General features: G+C 45.7%; 2 protein-coding genes across 2 annotated transcripts in view; one reads left to right on the top strand and one right to left on the bottom strand.

Moving 5' to 3' along the window:
- Positions 1-27357, bottom strand: part of LOC146493950 (uncharacterized) — a 79126-nt gene that overhangs the window by 11546 nt on the left and 40223 nt on the right. The gene's annotated exons all lie outside the window — the stretch shown is intronic.
- LOC146493951 (uncharacterized) lies at positions 1883-7890 on the top strand. Its single transcript, XM_085145626.1, has 3 exons — positions 1883-2520; positions 2606-2723; positions 2855-7890. Exons 1-3 carry the CDS (start codon positions 2449-2451, stop codon positions 2995-2997), a joined length of 333 nt encoding a protein of 110 aa, XP_085001752.1. The 5' UTR covers positions 1883-2448; the 3' UTR covers positions 2998-7890.

Below are 27357 nucleotides of genomic sequence, written 5' to 3'. Positions count from 1 at the left end.
AGGTAGAAGATAAAAGACAAAATGCATCATTGTTGTAAAAAGCATGAGAAGCTACACTACAGTTTGTGTCTGAGCGCGCTCAGTGCTGCTGTTTGTTTCTAAGGCGACCGACGCAAATTTCATGTATTTATTCCACACATGGTTGAACAGTGTTTCATTTCCTTCATACAAATCCTCCTTCCCACATCAGAGGCTTTAAACTGGATCCATGAAGCCAGATGACGGAGGCGTGGGAATCAGAGCAGAGGGAATGAATGTGATTGGCTGAACAGGTATCCAGGTGTATCCTGTGTTTGAAGCAGTGTGACAGACTCCGCAGCAGAGCTGAGGAGAACAACGTTTAGACAGGAGAGGCTCATTAACACACGGATATTACAGTGAGCGTGCGGCGCACAGCCCCCGCCTCATTCAGCTGCACGTCTGAAACATCCCCCCCCAGCAGAGAAAACAGGTTGCAATAGAGGAATCAGTGAACTCCAGACCAGTGAAGCTTCTCTCAGGTGCAAACTCGCTGTTGTTTAAGAGATTGACAGCAAAGATTAAACACAATTCAAAGTTTATATGAGGCAGTGTAGGTGTCCTGTGTCATGGTCCTGAGTGGGATGACTCCGTGTTTGTGTTGGTTAACGTGGTTTCTGTCTTCTGCTGAGATTTCTAGTTCTTAGTTTTTGGTTCCCATGTTCTCTGTTTCAAAGGCAGTGATGTCTCAGGGTGAGTCTGTGTCTTTGCATGTGTGTCGTGTTTCCTGTTTTACTTTGAAGGGTCGTGTCTTATGTCAGTGTATTCTGTTTTGCTTCCTCCCTGTCTCATCATGTCAGTTAGGTTCAGTTGTGTCTCCCCCCATGTGCCATTTCCTCGTTTCCCCCTGTTTATATTTACTGTGTGTTGTCCTTTGCTCTTCGTCATGCCCCGTGTCACCCCTCCTCTCGGTCTCCTCACGCTTCCAGGTTTTCAGGTCTCTAGTTCCAGGTTCGTGTTCGGTTTTAGGTTCTGTTCGCTCCACGTCATTTCCTGTTTTGTTCGTATGTCACAACTGTAAATAAAAGCTCAGTCTCAGCAAAGTCGGTGGCTGCACTTGGGTCCTTTCATCTGTTCACCAGTATAGGGACTAACGCCTTATTAAGTAATGCATTACAGTAACTACGTTATTATTGTGGTAATGAGCACGGTAACTAGTTATTATGCCAAAATCAGGAACGCGTTAATTGTTACTGGGATTTAGATAGGCTCGCGCTAAACAACAGCAGCACGTTTGATCAGCTGTTGTTAGAATTTATTCAATATTAATTTCTAGTATCAGCTGATGTTTGCTGGTCATGATGTGGGTTTGGATATGTGGTGAGAGGGAAACATGAAGATGAAACCAGGAGATGTCCTTACTGAATCATCAGAGCTGTGATGGAGAAACAGGTTTACCTTTTAGGTGACATGAATGAGTTGAAGTTATGAACTGTTTCTGAGAGACAGATAACCCCAGGATCCTTTTTATGTAGCTGACAGCTGGTAACTGTGCAGGGGCGGGTCTAGCAAAGTGTTGCCAGGGGGGCAGGTAGGGCATTAACAGGGAGAGGGGGGCACAAAGAAATACTTTCTTATTCTCATTTAAAATATCTAGCTTTTATTAAATAATTATCTAAATCTTACAACAAACGATTGATAGATTGATGCATATATACCATCAGAACAGTGAACATCACTGTCACAACAGTGTTTGTTTTCATTCAAAGGCTTTATGATTTTTCCTATAATGGCGGCCGGTCTCTAGTCAAAACGCCCGGGCGTCAACAAGTAACTTGAAGTAACTGAGTTACTTTTGATAGAACTAGTAATGTAACTAATTCAATTCAATTCAATTCAATTTTATTTATATAGCGCCAAATCACAACAAATGTCGCCTCAAGGCGCTTCATAGATACAGAGAAAAGTTACTACTTTAAAGTAACTTACCCAGCACTGCTCTTCACACTTCTGCCGTCGCAGCCTTGACAGTGTGATGGAGACCAAGGTGCCATTACCTCGTTTGCATTGTTAGTAATTGATCGGGAATTTAAAAAAGTCTAATAAAGAAAACATTAGTTCTTATGAATTCTTTATTAGGTTTATTTGATGTAGGATTAAATTGACAGCTTGTAAAGGTAGTGATGTGACGTTCTGCATCGAGGCTTCGAAGCTTGTGTCGAGTAAATGAGGGGGCGTTTCCGCGATGCGCGTATCGAGGCTTGCTTCATTTATGGGAGGAGCTGAAAATGATGACGTCCGAAGCATCGCTGCCCGGCTGTACCACGTGACTGGTTCAGGAAGTGGTTCGAACTTTGCCGCGAGCTACGACAGCGATAAAAACCCCTCAGACTTCATTCAAAATGTGGGTGTTTGATGGAGAGTTGCGGTTAGTGAGAGTTAGTGACAGTTTGGAGGTTTGTGAGAGTGAGGAGAGAAAGTCAGGAGAGAATGGAGCCAGCTAAGAAGAGGAGGATGTCCTCCCCTGTGTGGGAACATTTTGATTTTATTCCTCCCAACAAGGTATGTAAATTTCTACAGAAGATGTATTTTCATAATACTGATGGTGCAATAAAACTTATGTTAAGTGGCTTTACTTTTGTACAAGGTGAAGTGTTTGCTATGTGCCAGGGAGCTGGGATATAACAACAACACCTCATCCATGCTGAGGCACTACAGAGCTTTGCATGAGAATAAGGGGAACACCGATTGTGGAGCAAGACCAGGTGAGCCATCAAATGCCATGATAATGTAGCATGCAGTAATGTTACTAAATGATATAACAATATTATACAACTGTTATAAGTTACGTGTGTGATATTTATATTTGTGCTTTGTCTTTGTTGTCTTTCCTCAGGAGAACAATCTCAAATAGATGAAGACCTGGTTAGCATGGTGACTGAGGACTCCCAGCCATTTAGCATTGTGGAGGACAAAGAATTTAAAAGATTTGTTAAATCATTAAATCCTTGCTATGTTCTCCCCACTAAAAGGTCATAAAAGCAGTGAAAATTTAGTTTTTACAGAATAAAATGTGAACAGGCAGGACTGAGGCTTCAGTGTGTAGCTGTCCATACCTCAACATTACAAAAGCACAACCACTGTCCACACCCCAACCACACCTCACCTCACAGTAAATGATCATTTCCATTTTAAGCATTTCCAAATGATCATTTTCCACACTGCCAGTATAAATATACACAGTATACTGCCATCACTACAATATACATGTTTTACACACTCCTTTTGTTGTTGACGTTTACAGGCTGTGTGCAAACGGCCACACTCTTCAAATTCATGCCATCTAATATTTTTACGTCCAGTAGGTGTCCTACTAGAGCGAATGAAGCTTCAAGGCGCTTTGTGCTGGGGTGAACCAATTGGATGAAAAGCTTCAGTGCTCCATGAAGCTTCATCTGCCCATCACTACGTAAAGGTGAAGAGATAAGGGGACTGGCCTACCTGTGTGAGATAAGAGCCGAAGTTAGAGCTGCTTACATTTAATCATTTGTCGGTAACCTAAACATATGTGAAAAGAGAATTTGTGAAAGTACTCACCTGTCCTGGTTGCTTCTTGCAGGATGTGCAGCAAAAGAGTGGAAGCAGCTCAATCACCTGCTGATGAGCTCCTGGAGCAGACCAGTGTGCCAGGTTAGGGGGGTGTGGTTAAGAAGGGTTTTAATTTAGATAGTGATGGTTGAAGCTTATGTTATTGATGTGTTTATAGTACGTGTTGGAAATATGTATGTTTGTTATGTGCTCTAATGTTATTGTTTGTTTGTTTGTGTGGAGGGTTATGTTTTCATTTTGAGTAGTTAACCCCCACACCTGGGCTAGTCCGGATGCTCACCTGTAAGGTAGAGTATAAAGGAAGCCATTTTGTTTTTAGTGGGTTGTTGGTGTTTGTGCTGTTAACATGCGCCTTCTTTAATAAAGTGCCAGTCCATGGATGTCTTTTACTCCAGTCTTGCGTCATATTATTGGAAGGAACCTATGACCGCCAGCCAAAACTGACGGCGGTGTCAGAACTGCTGCCTCTAATGAATGAGGTCAACATGATGACGAGGAAAGAAAAATGACTTTAATGAGCAGAGGAGGGTGAAGGTGCTACAGCTGATGCAGTGGCTAAACCAGGAGCTAAACCGGGCGATAGACTGGATGAACTGACAGATCTGGTTGATGCAGTCTCCAGCAACAAGAGACCAGAGATGGAGAAAGAATCAGCCCAACAAGAGCAAAGATGGAAAAGTTTGCAACACCAGTTTCACCAAATTCAAGCTCAGGTGAAAACGAGGAGGGAGGTGAACCTGATGGGGGGCCTGGTCTGACTGGTCAGCAGATGTGGTCTCTGCCAAGACAGGAACCGTTTCACCAGAGAGATCCAGAGTTGTTGCCACTCACTCCAGGTGATGATATCAAGCATTTTCTCACGACCTTTGGGAGAATGGCTCAAGTCTGCCGTCGGCCTAGAGAAGAATGGGCTGTTCGACTCTCTGCTCACAGGTAAAGCACGTAGTGCTTATGTGCTCATGGACATTGCTGACTCGGAAGTCTATGATAAAGTAAAGGATGCCATTCTTGCTAAATATGAAATAACTGCTGACACATACAGAAGAAGGCTTCGAGCCCTGGATATTCACCCCGGTGAAACTCCAAGAGAACTTTGTGTGCGATTAAACGATATGTTTTACAAATGAAGAATCTACAGTGAAAGACGTTTCTGAGCTGATGATCTTGGAGCAGTTTCTGGTCCACCCAGATCTGGAGGTGTGGATCAGGGAACGTGCCCCCAAATCTGCAGAGGAGGCTTCACAGCTAGTGGAAATCTTCACCTCTGCCAGAACAGGATCGAGAGGAACCACTTAGGCCGGGACAGCTTCGTGACGTGAAGTCTGATGGGGGTGTAAGGAGTGGTGGTATAGACCAGAGTAGAGGTTATCCTGCAAGCAGACATTTTGTTTCTGGTAAAAGCAGTCACACTAAAAAGTCACATTCAGGTTCAAATTCAGAGGTTAGATGTTATCACTGTAGCCAGATCGGCCACACTCAGTAAATCTGCCCAGCAACAACACAAAGTAGGCCATCCCTTTTGTGCTCAGCCCCCAGACCCACTTTGCCAGGTCCTGATCATGAAGCAGTAAGAACAGCACCTGTACCTGTTAATGGTCAGCGTGAAGAAGCACTCTTAGATACAGGGAGCTTTCAGTCAGTGGTTTTGGCTAGTTTAGTACCAAGAGAGCTATGGAGTGACATGAGGACTAAAATAAGCTGTGTACATGGTGATGAGAAGGATTATCACATGGCTGAGGCGTATTTGACATTTCTCCTGCCAGTGGCTTTAGCACCCAGACTACCATATGCAGTGATATTGGGCTTAGATATACCTACACTGCTAGATTTGGTGTCTAAGGACGTTCCTGGACATTTGAATGCATTTCATGTACAGGGTGGGCCGTTTCTATGGATACACCGTAATAACATGGGAATGGTTGGTGATATTAAAGTCCTGTTTGTGGCACATTAGTATATGTGAGGGACAAACTCCTCAAGATGGGTGGTGACCATGGTGGCCATTTAGAAGTCGGCCATCTTGGATACAACTTTTGTTTTTTCAATAGGAAGAGGGTCATGTGACACATCAGACTTATTGGTAATGTCACAAGAAAAACAATGGTGTGCTTGGTGTCAATGTAACTTTATTGTTTCATGAGTTATTTACACGTTTCTGACCACTTATAAAATGTGTTCAATGTGCTGCCCATTGTGTTGGATTGTCAATGCAACCCTCTTCTCCCACTCTTCACACACTGATAGCAACACCGCAGGAGAAATGCCAGCACAGGCATCCTGTACCTTGGGCAGGCCATCTTGGTTTTCAGAAATCTCTACATAGGAAGCCGTTTTGTGTAGCCTGGCATGTGCACTCAAGTGCAGCAGTTTTGTACCTGCAGGATTACTAACTCTGAGCTGTTTCCTGACCCAACGGCTCATTTTGGTGTTGTGCTTTTTCGCCTTGCGTCACATTTTGTCCTTTGTTCCCATCTCCTCCCTCGAGGTCCTTTGACCTGCCCTCAGGCTCTCGGTGCCCCTCTTAAAGTCTTTACCACTCAGTGAAATTAATCACGGTGCAAAATAAGGCTGATATCTGAGGGGTGTCGTGTATCACAGCAGCATTACTGGAGATATTTCAGCAGCAGTGAGTCACACAGGTGTCATGCACGGCTCTGGTGTTACTCAGTGTCTACTCTGTAGTTCAGCACTATGTGTCCAGTTTGCAGCTAAACTCCGAAGAAGTGTACATGTGGGTGCTGTGACAGTCTGAAGACAGGATGATGATCTTTATTAGGTGAGAACATCAGAGGACAAAGTGCTCCTGTGGACTGATTTCAGTAAGGATGTGTGAACAGGAAACATGGAACAACTCTTTCTGTCTTTGAATACAAAGAAGAGGAGGAGGAGGCGCAGGAGGAGGTGCTGTGCTCCTGCCATGGACGTAGGGATCACTGACTCTGTGTCTATATAGTTTAGAAGACTGTGATGGCTGAAATACTCTGGTAATGTTCGTGTTTGCATTGTGCTGCAAAGCTTGATGGCAGCACAGAGCCTGTTTGGTTCTGTGCTGTGTTAATGATTTTCTGTTTTTGAGTGACAGCGAGGATGGATGTCTCCGTCGCTTTAAAAGACTGAGCTACAGTTTAGTATGCAGTAAAGGTTTTAACCATCTAATGAGGTCACATACGACAGCACTGTAGTTTCTCTCAGCACCTCTCATTCCTGAAGTAGTCCAGGTGTTACCTGGAGCAATGGAGCCTCTTCATCTGGATACTCACAGGAACTAGATCTGTTTTTATTCTCTTCTAACCTCCAGCACTAAGTCTCTGCGGCTGAAAGCACTTTACATAATAACCGGAGACACAAAAGACATTCGAGTTTTGTTTTTCTGATCCCGACTGTAGCCCTGACCTTTCTGCACGGACTGTAAATACAGAGAAAGGCGTCATCGTCGCAGGTTTGGAAGCCTCGAGCTGATTTGATGCCTGACTGAGACCAACAGGTGCTGCATGCTTACCTGTCGAGCAGATGGTAACCTGCTCTACATCCAGTCTCTAAAAATAAAAAAAACATCTTAAAAGTGAAGCCAATACAGACATGTCTGCTTTCTCTCTAGAGTCCATGAGAAAATGAGCGTCCTGGTCAGCTGATCTGGTCTGACTGGTCCCGTCAGAGAGAGGAACAGGAAGCGGGGCAATGTTGGGCACGTGGCTACCTTCGTTTGTCACGTTAGTCTGTGGATGTGTAGCCTCGATTCTGATTGTGTAGAATAGTTTGAGCAGTTTGTTCTCACAGCTGAATGCATTTTAATATGTTCATCACCACATCCACACACGAGGGCTTCAGCAGGAACGCGTCACAGTTCACAGTCTGCCTCAGCCTCACTTTGTGTTATCAGATTCACATTGTTCCTGTGATACGGGGTCTTTAGATACACTTTGAATGAGAAAATAGCACAGTGAGTCAGCAGCACATCACCAGGGAGAAGCTCCACTGCTAAACCCTCTGGTTCAGTCAGTGACAGCGTTGAGAGCGAGTCATTCATCCATGTGCGCGACACCCCTGCTCTAAAGAGTCTGTCAGTTACTCCGTGATATAGTTCACAGCAGCCATGTCAGGTACGCTGTGAAAGATCCACGACAGACCAACTGTGGTTTCATGCTTCTGCTGTTTACACGGTCACGGCTGCAGCTTTTCAGTTGCCAGCCGAACACACCAGGCTGGCGAGGCTTTAGGCTGGCGAGGCATGATTGCGGATGCCGTGCAGGTGCGTTCGCCCCCCTTGCAGCATTACGCCCCACACAGGAGGGGGAGGGAATCAGCTCTGACCATCAGCACCACCTGGCCCTGGCACAGCGACAGGGAGGTGTTTGTTTCGGTGGCTGCCCGCACATCCAGCGGCGGCGGTGACAAGGTGGGTCCGGGTTTTTCAAGAATGTATTTTCATATTGAAGTGTTTTGAATGTATCCAGCGAGACAGAGAGAAGTTCACCGTCTGAGTCACAGCTCATTTATGAGTCACTCTTTAGATGCTGGGAGGCGAATGTTTCATCATTTCCTGGTAATTCCAGCAGGTGGTCTTGTGTTAAGGCGGAATGACACCACGGGAGACGGACAGATGTGGAGCAAAGAAAGAAGAGAAATAAAACTTGAACATGGGGAAAGCTGCAACATTAGTAGTAGTAGTGTGACATCTTTGACTGTGTGTGATTATTAATTAGCTTTGGTTATTTATTAATACCCACAGTTTTTTCCTTTTATTGGCAGAAAAAATATTATTTTTATTTTCTGTGATGTTTAAGCGTCAGCCTTATGACACTGATGAAAGACTTATATTAAACCATATGTGGGTTTCATTAGATTTACAATGAAAACTACTTTAGAAACCAGTTACAAACAATGTAAAGTCATTTTGTTCGTATGACATCCTATGGATCATCACCAACAGACACGGTGGGGGGGGCGTGCCCCAGGATCTGTTGCCCTGCAGCTCACACTGGGGTGTTTACACATGAACGTGAAGCAGCCGTGACACGTTTGAGGCCGTGGTTTGGGAACCAGAGCGCTGCTGGATCGAGTGCTGACAGACTAAACGGGCTAACATCCGATCACTGGCTGTAAATGTAAAACTGCCCTCTGACAGTTTATTAGGGACAGCTGTCAGGACTAATGGTAATGAACAGCTGACCTGTCTCCAGCCCAGTGTGTGTTTCTATTGTCTTGTTCACCCTGCTTGTGTTACTGGTGGTGTTTTAATACTAATACTGCAATACCGTGGAACTGCTCCACAAACCTTCAGCGGACTCGGGCAGGATAGGAAATCTTTGTTCCTCCTCTCGGTTACCCCGAGCAACAGGATGTCGTGTTTTGGTCAGATGAAGCCGAATCAGTGCACGGCGGTGAAATGCCGCTGACCCTCGGAGCATCCCGTTGCTGCCTCATTACGCTGTCATAAGAGCTGTGTGTCTGAGTCGGCCGCGGGGCAGCTCGGAGGAAGGCTGCCTCGTTACTTCAGCTGTCACTGCTCAGCATGCAACAGCCGCCGTGATTGGAGCAGCAGGTACATGAATTCTGACTGATCGCTGTGGTGAGCATGATTATTGCAGCTCTCTGCGTGCTGCCACGTTCACATGATTAACAGTAAAAGTGAAATGCTGTAACATTACGGATTTTATCTATAAATATTTTTCTTTTAAATTTAGGGAAGAAATCCCCCAAACTTTAATGACCCGTTAAAGTTTTCATTGATTGGTGTCAGCCGGTGTGTCATGGTCCTGGGTCATGTGACCCAGTGTGTCTGAGCTTCATGTTGTTTTGTTATTTCATCTGTATTCCACTTTCTTTTCAGTTATATTCGGTCAGGCCTAGTTTGCAGTTCAGTTCATGGTTTATCAGGTTCCCCTTGTGTCATGTCTACGTCTCAATGTTTCCTGTTTTATTTTGAAAGAGTCCAGTGTTCTTCATTGTATTTAGTTTCACTTCCTGTCCTGTCATTAGGTTCATGCATGTCAGCCGTGCTCCCATGTGTGGCCTCTTTGATCATCCCTCATGTGTCTCTGTGTTTCATTCAGTCTGTCGCGTCGTCTGCGTAGCCTTCGCAGTTATGTCTCGTCATAGTCGTCACGGTTCTCACAGTATTAGTTTACAAAGTTTCACAGCTTTATCACAGTTTCATAGTCTCGTATAGCGTCAGTGTCACAGGATTTCATAGTCTGTCTTCAGGTTTAGTTGTCTTGCCTGCACTCGTCTGAGCTTTTGTTTTGCCTTCTGTCATCAGGCTCGCCTTTGTTATATCGCGTCTCCGTGCCTATGTCTGCTCTTGGGCCCTGCTCTAACACAGCGGCGCACCTCGCCGTGACACAGCATACGACACGTCTGTCACTCTACGCTCGTCACACGGTCGCTCGTAAACGACCCCTTGGCTTCACATTTAAACACATGTGGTAAGCATCCCTACGTCCTGCTGGGAACAAGCTGTTGTCTGTGCAGGCTCCTTCATTTTGCAGACTTCTGTCTAAACACGACCAACCACGGCTTCTCCTCAAGACAGAGCAAGGAGACGTGAGAGGAGCCATGTTTATCTGAACAGTGAATTACACGTGGTTCTTCCAATGCAGCTGAAACTCAAAGGAAGAAAGGTTGAGTAGACATTGCACACCTTCACAAGTGCCATCTAGGACACTACTGCACATATAGATCTATCGGCAGATAAATAACTAGAACGTAACATCCAAAAGTAAAACCAAATGTAAAAAATGTCCATTTATAAGTAACTCAACTTCTACGCTCGAAAGGGAGGTGGGAGCAGCTCAGTAGGTGGAGCAGATCATCTGCTACTCGTTGGTTGGTGGTTCTATCCCCGACTGCTCCGGCCTGCAAGCCAAATATCCTTGGGCAAGACACTGACCCCAAGTTGCTTCCCAAGGCATCTGTCAGAGTATGAATGTTAGAAAGCACTGCAAAAAGTGCTGGTGTGAAACCGGCAAGTTGTATAAGTGCTTTGAGTAAAGTACTATATAAGAACCAGTCCATGTATGTTGCTACCCCTCATTGCTGTCTGAGGAATAATTTCAAAGTTACTTTCAAAAGGCCAGTATACGTGCACATGACCTGACCATGCAAACAAATCAAATGACACACCTGCAGCCATAGATTCACTCACACCTGCACACATAAAGGAGAGGAGTGATGAGCTCAGACTCACTACAGGGTTAATGAGACTTCCCTGGATCGCTGCCTCCTTTCTGCTCTGACAGCAGAAACCTCACAGAGTCTGAAACATCAGTGTCACAGCTGATCAGCTGTGTCCTGGAGACACGGATGCAGACAGGTGCAGACCGCCAACAGGTGAGACATCAGAGCTTTATCTGATGATGTGGAGCAGCAAGGAGCTCCAATCCTGCTCACGGTTTACAGCTTGAATATGAGAACAGCTTCCTGAACGATGAGCTGCGGTTTCTTCTCTAACAGGTATAAGTTCTTCAGGCGACGTGTTTTTGGTCGAGGTACGTGATCCCACCCTGAGGCTGAGTGCTGGGTGTTAAATGGACGACAGCTGCTGCGTCTGTTTCCAGTCCATTAGTCTGGCTGAGGAAGTGTTTCAGCCACAGGGCGCCTGAGAGCGATCTCGTCTGTCAGTGTCAGTCTCAGCTCAACAGACAAGCGCTGCAGCAATAACACGACTGCTCTGACTCCTGCTGATCACTGCTGGAGGCCGTGGACCATCAATACCAACGATCACGTGAGATTTAGTGTCAGATGACCAGTTTAACCAGTTTAAGTGGTGTTTAAACACCTCTCTGCATCTAATCGGTACTTATTAGTAATCTCTGGCTCTTATCCACGGTGTGTCCTTGTCCTGTCGTCCTCCCCTCACCCCCACCGGTCACTGCATGGCTGCTTCTCCCTGAGCCTGGTTCTCAGGAGGTCTCTTCCTGTGAAAAGGTCGTTTTCTCTTCCCACTCTTGCCAAAGCACTTGTGCACAGCAGGCCATACGATTTACGAGTTTTCTCAGTATTATTGTAGGAGCTTTACTTTATAAAGCACCTTTAGGCAGCTGTTGTTGTGATTTGGTGCCATAAAATACCTTCTTCATACCTTCTTCTTTGGCTCTCGGAGGAGGCGGACGCACTTTTTCTCCTCTCCCTTATCTTCCCTGCTTATGTCCTTGTCTAGTCTCGTGGGGTTTTTTTGTATTTTCCCTGGAACATTCTCTCACAGTCTGTTCTCTAAAACCTAAAAGAGGAATTATGGATTGGATCAACTGGTCCATAAATGCAATTGACACCCCTTTCTCAACGAGAAGTTTGGGCTTGGGTGAGCCTGAGTGCTGAAGATATCTACCTATTCGGAACCATGGTAACAGGGTTCTGGCGGATCGGAGCTGGCTTGGCCCTGACTTATCGAAGAATTAAGAAAGCAGAACCGGCTGTTCAAACCCCCACAAGGCTGCCCGCTGGGATTGGAACGATGGGAGAGGCGTGAGTTTCTCAAAATGGGCTCATTGAGTCACCACGGATAAGATCTTGGAGAGGCTACGGCTGCTGTGAATACTCAGAATAAGATCTCTGACTGCAGACTGGATACATCTCGGAAGGGCTAGCCCGGAATAACATCTCTGGGCGCAAAATTGGATGACATCTCGGGGAGGCACACTGCCGTGAGTTCTCAGAAATCGGCTCCTTGAGCACAAGAAATGACAACATCACAGAAAGCAAGTATGGCGAAGCTCGCGGCTCTCCAACGGGAGATTAAGAGACCAGTGTTGGACTGTAGAACTGCTTTGAAATTCATATGAGCTGTTTGCGCTAAAGTAAAAAATTAACATCACTTCATCCGGATACCCTCTCGGCGCCAGCTACAAGGCCGGAGCTGAACAACAACTCCCTGATAACGACTGTGTTTAGTCTGTTCCTTCCCATTCCCTACAAGGCCACCTGGGTTGGCTGGAAGACTGTTTACTTAGCCTGGCAGGGCGAAGGACACTGTCTCAGCTGAACTATGGAAACGCACACACATACATATACTGATACTGATAAGCACTCACTGACGCATCACCCTCCCTACCCCGGATCCAACGCCACCTCCAACGCTTACCTCCCCTCTGATGTGGACATCGGGTCAGTTGGAGGCGCAGTCGAAAGATTGCAGCGGTCCCAGATCAGATGTACACACTGGAACTCTTTCCCATGTTGCTGTCTGTGTTTATTGTGCTATGGTGTGTTGATATCTGTGCATTCCTGTATTATCCTTTTGCGTTACACATTTCGATGTTTTTTTTCCTCGCTACCTAGCCTGACCTGTCTCCCCAATGTGATGTTTGTGTATTGTATGTACGGTCGGCAAGGTCTGTCATCTCGGTTGTGGGCAAAAGACCTGCAACTGACAAATAAAGGCTATCTCATCTCTCATCATAAAAGTAAATCTGAAGCACTTAGGCAGGTGTGAATGGTGAAACAGACAAGTATAAGTACTCTGAGTACTCAGAAAAGTAGAAGAACGTGCCATGCTTGGTGTAATGCTGATTCTTCTTAGTCTGACTCATTTCATCCACACCACGGGGACACTGTCCACGAACATCTGACACTTTTTTCTTTGCAGTCCTCAGAAATGATTATCAAAGATCATTGCTTTGGGCCGGCACAGACTCCTTTCATCTGCTTCAGGAAGTAAAGACAAAAAGAGGAACAAATCAGCATCTCTGCGGCTGATTACTCCAGTAAACCACCTGCTGAGTGTACAAGCCTTTAATGCTGGTCTTTGAGTTCATTCCTCTCATATAACGAACAGTTTAAAATCACCTCAGTGTTGGTTTGAGCTTAACTTTTGCTCCGTGTGCACAGAGTTACCTCTCTAACCTTTCCAGCTCGACTCGACGGCAGAGCAGACCTGAAGGTGTCTTTGGATGTTTGAGATCATTAGAGAAGGATTCTTACCTCCAACATTTCTACCTGTACACCAGAAATATGGTTGAGATTAAAGACTTTCACCTTTGCTGATTCCTCCTTTGGCTTGAACGGGTCTAAAAAGCTTTGCATCACAAAAAGGTCAAAGTTGATTTTTCAGACATACGCGACACAAGAGAAGTTCACAGACAACCAGCTGAGAGGAAGTGATTGGAGAGCTACCAGTGAGGTGAAGCAGGAAGTTCAAACACAGAAACGACAAAGGAAAGAAGAAGGTGAAGCCTTCAGAACAACAGTTAAAATCAACACTGGGTTCATTTGCTGCGGATATCACTGAGGCATTATGGGTATTTGAGTGCCTTTCTGTCAAACTGGCAGATGTATACTGTCCAGTAAACGTAACTGGTTTTACTGGTACTGTCTATTTAAATGCACAGTAAGAGGCTGTTAGCTCCCTGAGCTCCGTGTGCAGCGCTGCAGTCTGGATTCACTGCAGTGACGTATGTTTGCTTCTGAATAATTAATGGAAGACAGAAACTGAACGACAGCAGGAAACCGATGAGGGCAGCTCTGAAACCTGGTCAGCTTTAAATAAAGATGGTGGGGCAGAGACTTTCTGGTACCTTCACTCTGTTCCCTCCATCTGAAGTCACATCTTAGTTTCCTGCTTTTGTGCTGAGGTCAAACGTGTCAGAGTGGATCTCTTTCTTCTTCCACTGCATGTTAAAAAAATGTGCTATTTTCCTGGAAACAGCTGGCGGCTCACACTGAGCAATGTGAAGACGCTGCTAAACGCTCTCTCTGCTTAACTGGTGTTTGACATGGAAACTGTCACCATAAAGACTGAAACACGCTGCAGGAAAATCACCGAAATAGATCAGCAGTGAAAGACGAGGCAGGAGCTTTGTGAGGACGAGTGAGGACATGCATCAGAGGGCTGGAGCCTCGTTCACTGATCACCACGAGGCAACATGCAAAGTGACCTCACTGGTATCCCTCATGTCCGATAATCACACAAGCTTTTAAACTTAAACTGGAAGCAGCACACGATCTAACCCAGCAACAGTTCCCCGTGCCCAACCCGCTCGTCGGCTGACGCCGACTCTGCAGCTGATGGGTTTCATGAATTCCTGTCTCATCCCACCTCATCTCATCTCTGTCATCCTGTAGTTTATGTACATAAGATCTAGATATTTATGGTTGGTTTACACAGCTTGTGTATGTTTGTGTATGCATGTGTAGCTGTATATATCCGTGTGTGTGTGTGTGTGTTGCTTACATTGTTGAGATATACATTGCTGTGCTTGAGAGTCGCCATCTACCAGAACCAAATTCCTTGTATGTGTCTGTGCACAGGGTTAGGGTTAGGGACGCGACTCTGATTCTGAAGAAGCAGAAATGTCTTTGGAAGAAGATATTCCAGGATTCAAACTTGAGACGAGGGAGTTTGTTTCTGTCAAAGATCAACGAGAACAACAAGAGTCTGTTGAAGCCACTTGTACCTTCGTGTGTTCGTGCTGGAAAACTATTAAAGACAGAGAGATGTGATTTTTGTGTCCACACAGAAAACTGACTGAACTCTGTCGCCACGTCTGCAGAGAGAAAAACCACACAGCTGATTTGTTATCGCTGCAATCAAAGCAGGAGGATGATGAGGAAGAGCTCAAACAGGAGGAGTGTTTTTGAGAGAGGAAGATGGACGAGAGGACAACAGGAGAGCTTTTGATTGTTGCTGCGTCTTAGATGGGATTATTTTGAAGTGGAAGGGAGATGTGTGTTTGTCCCCACGAGTCAGAGTGTCACAGAAATGAAAGCAGAAAAAGATATTAGAAAATGATTTCCTGCTGCTAAAGCCAGATGGGTCTGTGCCGCTCAGAAAGAAGAAGCAGGTTGGCGCTACTGGCAGCTGCTGTCATTTACACTGTGAGTCGGAGAGCTATCCAATTTCCTGAGATGAGTTCAGCCACACGCTGAAAGAGTGTAAAAATATCTGTGTCCATGAAGTCGCACTCAGGAAGTGATAACCACACAGCGACGGGACTCCTCCTGAAATTACGCTGAAGTCCGAGGACACGTAAAAACTCCTCGTGTTTCAGAAACCTGATGTGTTTGTGTGCAGAGATCCGTCCAGTCCTCCCAGGTTTCCCTATCGATCAGTGGTGACATTTTCCTCCGGTGAGAACGCCACACAGGAACTTATAAATCAGTTTTATTCAGTCCAGTCTGAGTCTGACGTGTTTGTACCTTAACCCTGTGAGGCCCAACGTTTCATACGTGAGTTTGGAGACTTTTATTTAGCTGATTGTATTTCCTCTGAAGAACTGCATAATACAGCTTCAGCAACAAACCTGGATAATAAAGGACTGACCTGACCTCCTCGATTCAGAGATGGTCTTTCCCTTTTCACAAGGAGGGGCCTAAGGGTACATCTGTCGCCATCTTACATAAGTACAGGAGGATTCAGGGTCACCTGGTCCAGCCCTAACTATATGCTTTAGCAAAAAGGAAAGTTTGAAGCCTAATCTTGAAAGTAGAGATAGTGTCTGTCTCCTGAATCCAAACTGGAAGCTGGTTCCACAGAAGAGGGGCCTGAAAACTGAAGGCTCTGCCTCCCATTCTACTTTTAAATCTAGGAACTCTAGGAACAACAAGTAGGCCTGCAGAGCGAGAGCGAAGTGCTCTAATAGGGTGATATGGTACTACAAGGTCATTAAGATAAGGTGGGGCCTGATTATTTAAGACCTTGTATGTGAGGAGCAGGATTTTGAATTCTGGATTTAACAGGAAGCCAAAACAGGAGAAATCTGCTCTCTCTTTCTAGTCCCTGTCAGGACTCTTGCTGCAGCATTTTGGATTAACTGAAGGCTTTTCAGGGAGATTTTAGACTTCCTGATAATAATGAATTACAGTAGTCCAGCCTGGAAGTAATAAATGCATGAACTAGTTTTTCACTCTGAGACAGGATATTTCTAACTTTAGAGATGTTGCACAAATGGAAGAACGCAGTCTTACATATTTGTTTAATATGTGCGTTGAAGGACATATCCTGGTCAAAAATGACTCCAAGGTTCCTCACAGCGTTACTGGAGGCCAAGGTAATGCCATCCAGAGTAAGAATCTGGTTAGATACCATATTTCTAAGATTTTCAGGGCCGAGTACAATAACCTCAGTTTGATCTGAATTAAGAAGCAGAAAGTTAGCGGCCATCCAGGTCCTTATGTCTCTAAGACATTCCTGCAGGTTAACTCATTGCCGTGTGGCTACACCGTCCCATTTCACAGCCTCGCACTCGCCTTCTCGGTCTTTGAAGGACCCGGCCCACGTAGACCGTGAAGGCCGGGTCCTTCACAGCTAGGGAGAGCAAAACTGAACACACAGACATAAGACGCAGACCTTCAAAGTAAAACAGGAAATGCACATTTATATACAGCTTTTTGATGCTATAATTACGGACCTCAGCCCAAACTGTCTTTTCTTTGTAACCAAACAGTGATGGGCAGTCCTCTCTGGCAGTGTGGACTCGTTTTAGTTTCAGAACAATCTCATGAAGTGTTTCACTGAACTCTGATGTTCTGGTGAAGGCAGTTCATTTGTTAGCATGTAGACAAACAATCATTAAAATGATAATGGTCAGCAGTGTTCTCCAACCAGGCGCATTGTGTTAAATGCAAATCCAGCCAGAATGAGAACAAATGAAACAGGAATAATATATACATATATTCAACATTCAACATGATGTAAATGTTAAATTATAGGTAGTGTTAAAGCAGCTTGCAGTTCACTGATGATGTGAATGAGGCGTCTTCATTCATTTTCACACCAGTTACAGTTTATTTCCAAACAAGCAGAGCAGTTATATTAACAACATGTTAGCTTTAGGTGTTCGCTGATTAATCTGTTCATTTCTGTGTGTTTCACTCTGGTAGATGTCAGAGAGCTCATCATCCTGCAGGTTTTACACGTGTGACTAAACGACCTCCGTGTCCTGAAGTTCTCCAGAAGCCTGGTAACGAACTCATCATCTGATTCAGGTGTGCTGACTCAGGTGTGCTGACTCAGGCTGAGATCTCAAACCTGCAGCACTGAAGCACCTGTGAGGATAAAAGCAGCTAAATACAAAGTAAAAGAGTAACAGAGACACGAAGCACCGGCACAGACGGTCGGCGCAGTGACCTCTGCAGGCCGACTGATGTGAGTCCACAGATGCGTTTGCCTTATTTGGGAAAAGCTCAAAGAACTTGATGATTTTCACATTCAGAGCAAGTGGTCGATCATCATTCATGCCCCTGATGTTTGCTGTCTTTGGCCCTGGAGGAGTAATGGCATGCAGGGAGCATTCCCAGAGGGTTAGGGTTCCCACACTGAAGAATCTGATTTCATTTCTCGTTTCACTGAAGCTGAAAGCATCTTTTTAGCTTAGTGTTTGTTTCATTTGGCCTAATTTCAGATAAAAGAAGTGCAACCTGTACAGATCTGCCTACACTGAGTTCACCTTCTCTCACATGACTTCGTGTTGATGGTGATTGATTGTGTGTGGGCACTGAATATGTAACCCCGGCCCCTTCATCTAAAACCATGATTACCCAGCTTCCTCTCTGTTTCTCCCATTTCCAGCTGCACTGCAGCATGTGGAGGAGGAAGAGGAGGAGCTCGTCTTCACTGTGTAATTTCACAGTAAACAACATGTTCACCCGAGAGGACAGAAAAGCTGCAGCTCGTCCTCCTCACATCTCCGAGCTCAGTGTCCCTTTACCGTCCTGAAATAAAAACAGCTGACTGGCTCGGTGAGAAGGGGCTGGTCTGGACTTTTCTTATGTACTGCAATAATGTTCTTGTGCTGTGATTTAGATTGTGTTTAGTTGTGTTCAGTCTAGTGTGTCTCCCCTGTGTCCCTGTGTGAGTCTTTCCTATCTTCTGTCCTGTTCTCTTAACGTCTCCCTTATCTGTTCTCATGTGTCAGTTTGTCTGCGTGTTCATGTTGTCAAGCTGTGTTATCACGTCTCTCCAGGTTTCCTGTTTTATTTTGAAAGTCTCGTGTCCATGTTCAGTGTGTTTAGTTCGTGGTGTGACGTTCACGTGTGTCAGCTGTTTCCTCGGTGTTTCCACTTCCCTCATTGCCTTCTGTGTATTTACGTCCTCTGTGTTCAGTGTTGGGTCGTCTGTTCGTCTTCACGTCGCAGAGTTTCAGCTTCATGCTCATGTTTGGTTTCACATTGTTGCATGAACCTGTTCAGTTTCATGTTCTTGTCTCTTGTCACTGAGTTTAGCTTCGTTTTTCTGTATCAGCCGCCGTAACGGCTCGCGTTTTGTTTGATCAGTTTTTTCTCGTCTGCTTTTGGGTCCGCTCTGCAAACACACCGGCGCTCCCCGCTGTGACGGGAAGCCGTTCATCTGTGATCGAAGCCTGAATGATTCGCTGAGGTGGTCGTGGAAACGCCAGCACTGCTGAAGGTCACGGATATCGTCCCCGCGCACAGAGATTCCTCTGAGTGTGCTGATGATGTCATGGTATGTAGATGATGTCATGGTATGTAGATGATGTCATGGTATGTAGATGATGTCATGTTCACAGTGAGGATTGCTGCAGGTTGGTGAAGCTCTGCCCGATCATGTGACCCAGCGCTGACAGGTCAGCTGATCAGCTGTTTTTCTTTTGCTATCTTTATTGACCTGTGCTCAATTTTAGAGACGTGTTAGCTGCCCTCAAGTTCAAACTCATATTTCTATTGAAGCACTTTATTTTCTCCGTTCATGTTTTCTGTGTTGTGAGTGTGAATAAAATCTGGATTCATGAGATTTCAGATCAGTGCGTTCTGTGTTTATTTACTTTTCCGGAGCTGTTTGTGATTAGCGATAGCGGCTACGGGATGGTGGTTACTGGCTTCGCTCTCTAACAGTGAAAGCTTTCCTCCTGCTGCTGCTGTATTGTTGTTTTGAGGAGAACCAGTGTGAACTCCCTCGAGAACAAACAGAGAAAGACGTCTGCAAATAAACACACCAATCTGCCAACACAACACAAAACACACCCACACAAAGCTCTGCCTGTTGCTTCGGTCTGTGATGCTAATCACAGTTTTCAGCACGAGGGGGTGGAGAGGAGGAAGAGGAGGCAGCGAGAGGAGAAGAAAGGAGAAAATGAGTGATGATAAGGTAACTCCTCAAAATGATCTGTGTGTTTCTGAAGCGGTGATCCAGCCGTGGTGTGGTGGTTGTCAGAGTGGAGGAGCGCGTGATCGGAGGTGACTCCTGTGTGGGATAGTCTGCATGTTGATCAGTGTTGCCTCCCCGAGGAAGACGGGAAGGAGCAACACCAAAACCCTTCTTCTTTTTTACCCACTTGGCTCGACGCCGCTGCAGGCCACACGACTTGGTCGGTCCGATGAAGAGCCTTGCAGACCGCTGCTGCATGTTGTAGCTGTTGTCTGTCACTGGGGGGCAGCGTCACAGACATGTTCATGTTTGAGCTGTTGGCGCTGCTGTAAGCTTAGCATGCAGACTGCCTGAGCTTCCAGTAGTTTTTTCACATTTCCTGCTCTTGTTGTGAGCTCAACTTTCAACCAATCAGGGTGCTACCTACGCATCGCCGTGATCCCCATCAGGCTTTGACAGCTGCATAGCAACACGTCTGCGTGGGCTGCACATCCAAAAAGTGTGCTGCAGAGTAAAGCTGGAATTCACCAGTCAGACCAAACTTGTCAAACATGACCAAAGTCTGCTTTTTTACGTTAAACGAGACTGTGAAGCTGTCTCAAAGGCTCGATGCTGTTTACCTGGACGTAGCGTCTTCAGGGGGAGAACAAGAAAGGAGAGAAGGACAACCACCGCCTAAGTGAAAACCTGTAGTGATGTGTTGGGAGTATCAAGTGAGACACGTTTTTTTCTAAACACCAGGTCTCTGTGGCTTTTAAACCCCAAAACACGCTGCACCACAAACGGGTCCACCCCAAGGATCGGGTCCCCGACACAAACAGAGTAACATAGTGTATGTTGTTAAGTGCAGGAGGATTGGCAGGATTTATACATCGAAACCAAACAACCTCTGACTACAACACAGCAGAGCCACCTCGTCAGGACTCTGCCGTCTATTCTCTCCTACAGGCCAGTGGACACTCTTTCAATGATGAGGATGTAACATCCTGGACAGGGAGGAACGCTGGTTTGAGGGCGGAGTCAAGGAGGCCATTTACGTGAAAAGGGAAAGACCATCTCTGAATGGAGGAGGGGCCTAAGGGTCCATCTGTCACCATCTTACAATGCTGTGATTGCAGCCATTCCCCAACTCTCTGTGAATGGGACTCATGGCCATTGATCAGTGGTCATGACAATTTGCATATTAATGATGATGTAACTGATGATGATGAATGAAAAGCTACTCTTCGTTTCATAATAATGAAACAGGAAACAGAAGGAAAATGATGAAGACAGGTGAGAGAGACAGAAGAAGCTCAAAGCAGGAACAGAGAGGAAAGGTGAGCTGGATACTGCTGGGCCGTGACTGTAAGGCACCAAACTATGTACCTTAAAAACCTCGTATTGGTTTAAGACGCGGGTGGAGGCGTGTTTCATCTTTAGCGCAATCGCTTCCTTTGCCTCACTGGAAAGGTGTTTTCATTGGCTGCTTAGGAAATCCTGGGCTAACGCTCATAGTTCACACTGCAGGCTGCAGACGGAGCTCCTACAGAGCCTCCACCTCATGACTGCTGCCTCTCCATCCAGCAGCTTCACTGTGTTACATGCACTGATGAAACACTGGGCTGGTTTTGTGCCAGCAACAAGAAGACAGATGAGTCACGAGCTCTTCCCATCCTGCACAAATCTGATCACGACCTCCAGCCTCCATCGAGGAAGAAGAACTGGTCTGGATGAGAGGAAGGACCATCCTGACACATCTGTGTGGGGGTGTTTGGTGATGCTCGGGCATCACCAGTCTCCCTCAAAGCTTTATGGACTAAGAAGCGTCTCCAACAACAACCCTCGATCCCTCCTGATGTCGAGGCTCTTCTCAAATGAACCAGGGAAGCTTTTAGGTCAGGCAGTGAGGAGGAGCTGAGGAGAAAAGTCGGGATGTAAAGGGAGGAACATGTCAGAGCCTACTGCACCACCCTCCCTGCAGCTGAGCCAGGGACCACACCTCCGCCACAGGCACACTCTGGTTTCCTGGTTTCCACAGCCGTCACCTCCTCCCGCCTCCGAACTAAGAGTACTTTGTGCAAGAGTGGGCTGATACTGCAGATGAAACACTCACTTCATCACTGACCAATATTATGTAAAACAAACTTCATGCCTACTTTTGTTTTTCTCACTTCCTCTTTTAATCACGTTGCACTGCTCAGTGTCTCCTTTTTGTATCTCAGTGTGGATTTATTAATGCTGCTGTTTGTGAGCTGCACAGCAGGGAGATTAAAGATCCTGTCACGGAGACCCCCCCACGGCTCATTTAACTCTGATCATTTCACTGAATGGTTCTGTAAACAGGAGACGGCTGTGCAAAGCTTTTATTCTGTACTTCCCTATACTCTGTGGTCTGTAGGGCTGTCATAAGTTGGGTCAAAGGTCAGACTCACTGAGCTTCTTATTCTGTGAGAAACTATTGTCCTGTTTTCTCTCAGTGGGATGTGTTTAAGCACATCGTTGCTGCAGATCTCCGCCTGCTGCAGGAGGCCACGCTTCCACTCCTGAGAGTGCTGAACTGTGCAGTGACAGGAGTTGTTTTACATCAGGGCTAATTAGCCGGATATGAAGAAGCAGGCAGACAAATCCGATCAGCGAGCTCTCCTGAGCTTTAAAGGTTTATCGGGTTTCAGAGCGAGAGCCACGACGGGAGAACGGAGAGAGGAACAAAGATAATGAGCAGCTACAAACACAGACTGAGGAGGAAACAAGCAGCAGGAATGCATTTTGGATTGTTAGAAGAATCGCTCGAAGTTTTCTGGACACTATGATTCCTTTAATTTCTGCTAATAATGAAACAGCAGCAGTTAAGTGAACTGCAGCCATTCTGCTACTGTGTGTGTGTGTGTGTGTGTGTGTGTCTGTGTGTGTGTGTGTTGTTTCAGTGCTCATCGGACTGATTTCATTCACTGCTGAATCAGAGAAACTGTGAGTGAATGAAGAGCTTCTGATTGTTGAGTCGCGTCTGCAGTCTCTTCCTGTGTATGATGACCAAGAACTAGCTTAGCACCAATAATCCCCCAGAGGATGCAGAAGTTCACTTCAGTCACCATGAACCTCTCCCGGAGGCTTTTCACGAGCTACCTCTCACAGCTGCACGTCACCACTTTTGAAGCAGGTTTTTCTGTTTTTCAGCTCATACATCATGAGAAGTCCTCCTTTAATCGCTGATATCAGGGCTGCACTCATTTATTGTTTACTTAACGTTTTCACAGACTCAACATCCTAAAGTTTATTTCACAAATGAAATGAATGACATTTGTGTTCCTGTCATACCCTCAATCACACAGTTACACAAGCTAAGGTGCAGTGTTGGGGCTGAGCATCAGAGGGTCCATAGGTGCCTTAGAAGGGCCGTACACTACGCCTGCAGGAATGATGTGTTTACAACAGTGATTTTAAAAAAGGAAAGAAAAAGTTTAAAACAGTGAGGACACACACACAGACACACACTGTATTTCTTTTATTGTTCACACATGAAGACACAGTAAAAACCAGTCAAAGGGACATCAGAGTGGTCGTCACGGTGATGCTGCTACAGAAACATGAGCAGGTAGAAAGAGCCCGACTGCTCATCAGTTACCTGTTGGAGTTCAGACTCTGGAGTTCTTGGGTTAGGTTCTTGGCTAGCTTAGTGTTAGCATGCTGTCTGTGCAGATGTTAGCAGTGTAATACAGATGTTTCTGTCCTGGCCTGGTTTGCCTCAGTGAGAACTTCTCTGAGTAATGACATAATTGTAACTGTAATGTTATAACTGATTTTAGCACTATGTGCTACAGGCATGGCCCCTTAAGGATGAAGCATCATGGGAAATGTATTTCGAGGAGAATATGTGGGACTGCCCCTCCCGTTGTGTGAGCGTGAGGGAGAGTCGGAAAAAGAGGTTCGAGTAGCTACTGAGGAAAACAGCAAAGCATAATAACTCCCACAGGAGTGGGGTGTGTCTGCGGTGCCCATTGTCAGTAAGCTGTTAAGAGTCATCTGTACACGGTCTTCGCGCCTCTGAAGTAATAAAGTTTCGGTGAAGCAGCTTTCCAATGCCCCTCTTTCTCTTCACTAGCTGCACAGTAAGCTAGTTACCGGCTACAAGCCAGAGGTCTCTTTGCTATGGAGCCACACACCCGGCTGAGGTAACACATGTTACATTACTGTGTTACTGAAAACTGTAATGCGATTACAGTAATGCACTGCTGCACCCACACATTACACCCAACACTGCTGAAATGTAAAGCAGTGCCTCGAATGGCAGGAGTCACATAACGCAGCCAGGAGCCGAGCGTCAGCAAAGCTTCAGCAGGTCTGGAGATGACTTTAATGGACCGGGTGATCAAGAGATGCAAACCAAGCAAACAGGTGTGTTCGCGTGAACCAGGTGAGCGGCATGGTGAGACAGGTATCAGCATGTTGGCGAGGCCTCCTGAAAGTATCACACATTGAATTTGATGCTTTCACTGGGTTCTGTTCGTCCATCAGGACTCTATCAGGACTTGTGTGACAGACGATGTTTCAGCTTCACGTTTGCACTGACGTCTGTGCGGCTTTATAAAACATCTTCAGACCTGAGGGAAAGGCAGACCTGAGGGTGATTCACCGATGAGTCAGAGTGCTGCACTGTGACTTATTGTCTTTGGTCGAGTGTCCGATGGAGGCTCTCTCCCAGCATGGCTAACAGGATTTGTGAGCGCGGTGGTACAGCTCAGTAAACAAAGAAATCATCAACAAGGAGAGCTAACAAGTCCCCATAGACCCCGACCCCGTTCACCCTGTAGCTCCTGAAGGCAACAGGCAAATCATTTAGTGATCCAATCTCCTTAATTCCCAACAAGACAAAACTGCAATGAAAACGATCGTTATTAAAAAGATAATGATCCAATTCAGCGCACCATATTGAATGAAGAATCAAATGATGGTCACATTAACGTCCACTGGAAGGAAAACTGGAGTTTTCATAGCTTTAATTTTTTAAATAAAATGTAATTTTGAGTCTGTGAAGAGAGGAATGTTGTCCCCGTCTGATGGAGGATTCTAGCAGCACCATGAAGCCTTTCCAGATGTTCCACAGGCTCCCATAGCCCCACCCTCCTCCGAGCACTGATAAGAAGCTCTTCTCCCTCTTCTCTTTAGTTTGAGGTGTTCATGTTTGGATGGGTCTGTTTCTCCATCGTGGTCACGCATGGCTTCTCCTCCACGTGATGGAGCTGTAACCTGCACGTGTGCGCTGCACGCCGAGCCGCTCACAGATTCCGGTTTCTGGAAGCGTTCCTGAGCCCGTGCACTGATTTATCACAGAGTGGCGTTTGAAGGTTAGCGTCCTCGTCCCCGCGCAAGGAGATTCCTCCAGGTCCTCTGAGTATGCTGATGATGTCATGTTCACAGTGTGGATTCAGTTTCTGCAGGTTGGTGAAGCTCTGCGTCTCTAAGGCTACGTTCACTCTGCAGGTCTTGATGCTCAATTCCGATTTTTTGATCAAATCTGATTTTTTTGTCTGCTCGTTCACACTACAAATAAAATGTGACAGCAAACGTGCTCTAGTGTGAACGCTCAAAGCGCCCGCATGCGCAAAAGAAGACGTCACGCACAACGCACTCTGTTTAGACCCAGACTAACAGTGTTGTTTGACTGTTTCGGACTTTACGTTTACCAGTTTTTGCTTTAAGTTATAAAGTTATTTTGTTCTTTACATTTGGCCTAATGATGATCCTTATTGCTGTTTTAGAGGAGCGGAGCTTCAAAGGATAGTTGCAGATTTCTGTCAGAATCTGCAGATTATACAGAACAAATAAAATGTTCACGTTTCTCCAACGTTGTCTTCCCAACAGTTTCACTGGATGGTCAGGAAGCATTCACGATGTCTTCTCCGGCGCTGATAATCGGCGACTGTCTTGTGTCAGTGACGTAAAAGACGGATTTTTTTTTTTTTCCTTTTTTTTCTCTTTTTTTTTTTTTTCCTTTTTTTTCCTGTTTTTTCCTTTTTTTTTTTTTTTTTTTCCTTTTTTTTTCCCTTTTTTTTTTTTTTTTTTTTTCCTTTTTTTTTTTCCTTTTTTTCCCTTTTTTTTTTTTCCTTTTTTTTTTTTCGTAAAAGACGGATTTAATGCGACATGACCATCAAACAGCAGCTCTCTGAAACATCAGATATGTATCGGATTCAGCACCACATACGTAAGTGACCAAGATCGGATTTGAAAATATCAGATTTGTGCCGTTCACACTGTCACACCATGATCGGATAGATGGGTCGCATAGGGTCAAAAAAATCGGATTTGATGCGCTTTCACCTGCAGTGTGAACGTAGCCTTATCATATGTGTACACATGTGTGTACCTGTGAGTAGATATGTGTACTTGTGAGTACATGTGTGTACCTGTGTGAACCTGTGCGTACCTGTGTGTATCTGTGAGAACCTGTGAGAACCTGTGTGTACCTGTGAGTACCTGTGTGTACCTGTGAGAACCTGTGTGTACCTGTGAGTACCTGTGAGAACCTGTGTGTACCTGTGAGTACCTGTGAGAACCTGTGTGTACCTGTGAGTACCTGTGAGAACCTGTGTGTACCTGTGAGTACCTGTGAGAACCTGTGAGAACCTGTGTGTACCTGTGAGTACATGTGTGTACCTGTGAGTACCTGTGTGTACCTGTGAGAACCTGTGTGTAGCTGTGAGTACATGTGAGAACCTGTGTGTACCTGTGAGTACCTGTGAGAACCTGTGTGTACCTGTGAGTACCTGTGAGAACCTGTGTGTACCTGTGAGTAGATATGTGTACTTGTGAGTACATGTGTATACCTGTGTGTACCTGTGAGTACCTGTGTGTACCTGTGAGAACCTCTGTGTACCTGTGAGAACCTGTGCGTACCTATGAGAACCTGTGCGTACCTGTGAGTACATGTGAGAACCTGTGTGTACCTGTGTGTACCTGTGAGTACATGTGAGAACCTGTGTGTACCTGTGCGTACATGTGTATTCCTGTGAGAACCTGTGCATACCTGTGAGAACCTGTGCATACCTGTGTGAAACTATGAGAACTTGTGTGTACCTCTGAGAACCTGTGCGTACCTGTGTGTACCTGTGTGTACCTGTGTGTACCTGTGAGAACCTATGCGTACCTGTGAGAACCTGTGTGTACCTGTGCGTACCTGTGAGAACCTGTGTGTACCGGTGAGAACCTGTGTGTACCTGTGTCTACCTGTGAGAACCTGTGTGTACCTGTGAGAACCTGTGTGTACCTGTGTGTACCTTTGTGTACCTGTGAGAACCTATGCGTACCTGTGAGAACCTCTGTGTACCTGTGCGTACATGTGTATACCTGTGAGAACCTGTGCTTACCTGTGTGAAACTATGAGAATTTGTGTGTACCTCTGAGAACCTGTGCGTACCTCTGAGAACCTGTGTGTACCTGTGCGTACCTGTGAGAACGTGTGCGTACCTGTGTGTACATGTGTGTACCTGTGAGAACCTCTGTGTACCTGTGTGTACCTGTGAGAAACTGTGAGAACCTGTGTGAACCTGTGAGTACCTGTGAGAACCTGTGCGTACCTGTGAGAACCTGTGTGTACCTGTGAGTACATGTGAGTACATGTGAGAACCTGTGTGTACCGGTGAGAACCTGTGTGTACCTGTGTGTACCTGTGTGTACCTGTGAGAACCTGTGTGTATCTGTGTGTACCTGTGAGAACCTATGCGTACCTGTGATAACCTGTGTGTACCTGTGTGAACCTGTGCGTACCTGTGAGA

This window comes from Neolamprologus multifasciatus, chromosome 20 (assembly GCF_963576455.1).
Source record: "Neolamprologus multifasciatus chromosome 20, fNeoMul1.2, whole genome shotgun sequence".
Classification (NCBI taxonomy): domain Eukaryota; kingdom Metazoa; phylum Chordata; class Actinopteri; order Cichliformes; family Cichlidae; genus Neolamprologus; species Neolamprologus multifasciatus.
Note: the sequence above shows the minus strand (reverse complement) of the source record. Positions and strands in the feature narration are given on the sequence as shown.